The sequence below is a fragment of the Cebus imitator genome, unplaced genomic scaffold (genome assembly GCF_001604975.1).
Source record: "Cebus imitator isolate Cc_AM_T3 unplaced genomic scaffold, Cebus_imitator-1.0 Scaffold240, whole genome shotgun sequence".
NCBI lineage: Eukaryota > Metazoa > Chordata > Mammalia > Primates > Cebidae > Cebus > Cebus imitator.
The window spans coordinates 2,314,178-2,318,651 of NW_016107555.1; the positions used below are offsets into that span (position 1 = coordinate 2,314,178).

General features: G+C 41.3%; 1 protein-coding gene and 1 non-coding gene across 5 annotated transcripts in view; both read right to left on the reverse strand.

The window, feature by feature from the left end:
- RERE (arginine-glutamic acid dipeptide repeats) overlaps window positions 1–4,474 on the reverse strand; it is a 468,771-nt gene that overhangs the window by 151,483 nt on the left and 312,814 nt on the right. For all 4 annotated transcript variants that reach the window (XM_017498335.2, XM_037727827.1, XM_017498331.2 and 1 more), the window contains one exon: window positions 551–599. In XM_017498335.2, the coding sequence (XP_017353824.1) occupies window positions 551–599 (49 nt within the window). The remainder of the gene's footprint in view (window positions 1–550; window positions 600–4,474) is intronic.
- LOC119466920 lies at window positions 3,658–3,782 on the reverse strand. Its single transcript, XR_005195428.1, has one exon. It is a non-coding gene; the product is annotated as a small nucleolar RNA SNORA77 (small nucleolar RNA).

A 4,474-nucleotide genomic window follows, 5' to 3' on the forward strand; every position in this document is an offset into this window, starting at 1 on the left:
AAAAAAAAAAAAAAAAAAAAAAAAGGACAGAAATTCTGACACATGCTATTAACATGGATGAACTGCAAGGACATTATGCTGAGTGAAATAAATCAGGCACAAAAAGACAAACACTGTTTGATTCCACTCATATGAGGTGTTTTTATGAGGTAGGACAATCAAAGAGGGAGGAAGTAGAATGGCGGTTGCCAGTGCTGCAGGAGAGGGGAAATGGAGTTACTGTTTAGGGGTACAGAGTTTCAGCTTTGTAAGACAGAAAGAGTTCTGGAATTGGATGATGGTGATGGCTACACGACAGTATTAATGTAAATACTACAGAACTGAGCATTTACAAATGGGAGACGGTAGATTTTACTTCATGTATATATTTCAGAACAATTTTTTTTAATGTATGTGGTGATTTCGGGGAAAAAAATCTCTGTATTTATACAAAATTCCTTATAGCAGTAACAAACAGTTCTAAGATGCTGCTCAACAGAATAAAGTGCCAGCAGAATAATAAGAAACAAAAACCTATTAAAATTAAAGATGCTATGAAAAAGAACCTTACCTGATGACTAGGACCAACACGAATCTCCCCCTGGGTACTGTTCAGCCTCCTGGAACAGAAATAGAATGGATTAAGTTAGCACAATATAGTTTTGACATAAACATTCACTCATTTTTCAAAAAACAGTAATTCACTTCAAATAAATGAGGAAAACTGGAGGAAGAATGCACGTCCCACTACTTCTGATGTTCTCCTGTGTACATATACCACCCACCACTATACACACCTCTAAAACCTTTTTCCTTTGAAAATCCTAAGGACTACAGCTTCCTTTCGTGAGAAACTTCCTATACCATCATTCTTTTTTTGAGACAGAATCTTGCTTTGTCGCCCAGGCTGGAGTGCAGCTGCACAATCTGGGCTCACTGCAACCTCCACCTCCTGGGTTCAAGTGATTCTCCTGACTCAGCCTCCCCAAGTAGCTGGGATTTCAGGTGCCTACCACCACACCTGGCTAATTTTTGTAATTTTAGTGGTAAATTTTAGTAATTTTAATAATTAGGGATTTCGTCATTTTCAGGCCAGGCTGGTCTTAAACTCCTGATCTCAAGGGATCTGCCCACCTCAGCCTCCCAAAGTGCTGGGATTATAGCCGCGAACCACTGCTCCCCTATACCATTATTCTCTCATGCCTCTGAGAGATGGACATTCCTGCAGTACAATTCCAGTCAGACATTTCCTCTTCTCAAGACATGTCAGGGTGCCCTACCATATGCCTTATAAAATACAATTGAGAAAACTTATCCTAGGACACATACTGGGTCATTCATTCATTCAACAAATATTTAAGTACCTATTATAAGCCAGGAATTGTCCTAGGTGTTGGGGATAAGGCAACAAATAGGGACAGGCAGGGTGACTCACACCTGTAATATCCTAGCACTTTGGGAGGCCAAGGAGGGAGGATCACTTGAGCTGAGAGGTTTAAGACCAGTCTGAGCAACAGAGAGTGATATCATCTCTACAAAAACTTTAAAAATTAGATGGGCATGGTGGCACCCCCCTGTAGACCCAGCTACTCAGGAGGATTGCTTGAGCCTGGGAGGTCAAAGCTGCCGTAAGCCACGTTCACACTGCACTCCAGCCTGGGCAACAGAGCATGGCCCTGTCTATAAAAGAGGCAACAAACAAAACAGAAGACAAAGAAGAGGAAGAAATGTGGTGGTCCAGTCCTCAAGAGTCTTACAATCCTCCAGCTGGGAGGAAGCATCCATATCAAAACACCAGAACAGGCCAATGCCCGTATTCATCAACCTAAGACACTTCAGAAGACACAGTAAAAAATGTAAAGGGGAGGTACCAAAATGAGGCAGGCTTCAAGAGTAGACACAGAAGGAGATAATAAGCCAACAGCAGGAAAAAAAGGGGACTTTCCAAGTAGAAATGAAAGCATGCAGAGGTGGCAGGTTGAAAGGGAGGGGCTGTGACAGGGAAATGCTTGCATGAGGGCTGACTTCATCATACAAGTCATCTTCATTAGGAGAATGGCATGTGGAAAAAAGAAGCTAAAAGATGGATTGTTCTAATAGGTTTACAGGAAATGGAAGAAGCTGTTTTAGGAGGTATGTAGAGGAATCAAATCAGCCACAAGTTATTTTAATCACAAGCGCTTCTTTAAGAAAAACAAGCAGTCAGTGTTACTGCTATTTTCCCTTCCAACTTGTCCCTTTCTATTTTCTAACTAGCTGTGAGCAAAACAAGCTGCCAAAAGTTCTCTCCTTTATTTCTAAATACTTTCCAAATGTGTTATTCCCTACAAGTAGACCTAGCCAGAATGTATCATTTCAGAAACCCTCTGCCACAGCCCATTCGGTAACTTGTGCCTACAGCTTAACCTTCTTCAGGTTCTTCCAGAAGGTTTGTTAGTCTAGAGTTCTCAAGTGGTTGGATATCATTTCCACGTCACTGCTACACTGACTCTTAAGTCCTTGACAATTCCCGAACAAACATTCTTGTTCCATTTTTATTTTATTTTGGAGATGCAGTCTTGCTATGCTGCCCAGTCTGGTCTCAAATCCCTGGCTCAAGAGATCCCCTCCTCAGCCTCCCAAAGCACTGGAATTACAGACACGAGCCACCGCACTCACCCCCAACCCCATTTTTATTTTAATAAGCCAATATTATTATTATATTTAGCTCAAAACCATAACGAAACAAACGCCCAAATACCCTGTTGACTAGAACTACTTATATTTCATGTATTTCCATAAAAATAGGAGTCAGATAGTTATTAATAAACTAGTGATAGAAATGAGACAAAAAAATGTATTGGGCCATCTTAAGATACTTGAAAAGTGTTTATATCAGGGAAGAGTACTGATAAGTAGACTATATAACATGAAAACCAAGGTAAAATAAAGAACCTTCTTAAAAGCTTATTTAGAAATCCCTCTTTATGACGAAAGTATTGTTTTTGTTTTGTTTTGTTTTGAGATGGAGTCTTGCTCTGTCACCAGGCTACAGTACACTGGCATGATCTTGGCTCACTGTAACCTCCAACTCCCTGGTTTAAGTGATTCTCCTGCCTCAGCCTCCCGAATAGCTGGATTACAGGCATGTGCCACCACGCTTAGCTAATTTTTGTATTTTTAGTAAAGACAGGGTTTCACCATGTTGGCTAGGATGGTCTTGATCTCCGAACCTCGTGATCTGCCCACCTCAGCCTCCCAAAGTGCTGGGATTACAGGCGTGAGCCACTGTGCCTGGCCTACTACAAAAGTATTTTAAAATTGTACGCAACTTTTAAATATCAGGGTTCTGTAGCAAGGAATATAACAAAGTTCTTTTTGAACAGGTAGGATCTGAGGTGCAGACAATGGCATCAGCCTACCATATGCAAGAGTTACAGAATATAGAATAAATGGTAAAAGTACTTTTTAAGTCCAAGATATAAAGAGGCAGATAGCAACATATGCCATTAGAGAAAGTTTGATGCATCTGACAGAAAAACTGTCACAAGAATAAGAACTGAAGATAAAGGACAAGAAGTACACATGGTGGGGAATTGCCAGCATTCAGCTGTGTCTGGAATCCACTGAGCAATCAGAATCCTCCTTACTGAACTAAGTATCTCTCCCCTGCTGCCGCACTGCTCTCTTCTCTTTTTTTCCTGTATCCCCAGACAGCTACAATACCCTTGATAGGTCAGGCAGCTACAACACCCCAGAATGTTTCCCTGGCAGATGGAAAAAGCATCCCCATGAGGCTGCAGCCAGATGCAAAGTGAGTCTGTGAATTGCTCCCTTCTTGAATGCACCCTTTGTGGTTCATATCTCTTAGAAGAATCTAGTACGGCATCTGCCTATCATTATCTATTCAATTAGGAATAGCTAAAAGTTCCTTGGTTGCATGAATGTTTCTGGACTACTAATTCACCAGAAATTAATATTTAAACATAATATCAACAGCTTGTAGGAAGCCCTCCTAATCATCAATTGCAAACTTAATGCAATTACTACATTTTGTCTTTGACTTAACACAGCATTTCTCAAACTTTTAGGCTTATGGACCCTTTCACACTCTTAAAAATTATTGGAGTGTGTCTTCGTGGTCCCAGAATCTGTCTCTTGTTTCAACGATGTTTGGACAGCACATACCCTGGGACTCCATCTCTTCCAGCCTCCAACTGCCCTCTAATCTCCTCTCCATTTGCAACCTCCAAGACTCTCCTTCTTGGCTACCTCCTCTTCTGGGACCAGCCACCACTGTGTTTGCAGTTATCTCCTCATTGCTGACCAACCGCAAGCTCTTAGATTCTTCAGAATTATCCCATTGAGGTGGCGGCTGCCATCAACCACCTGGTCATTTTGCATTTATGGACATCTTACACCTATCTCTCTCTGAGCTTCTATTTCAACCATAATGATGTGGCTCTGGTAAGCATGGACCACTTCTTCCATGAATTGGCCAATGAGAAGCTTCAGG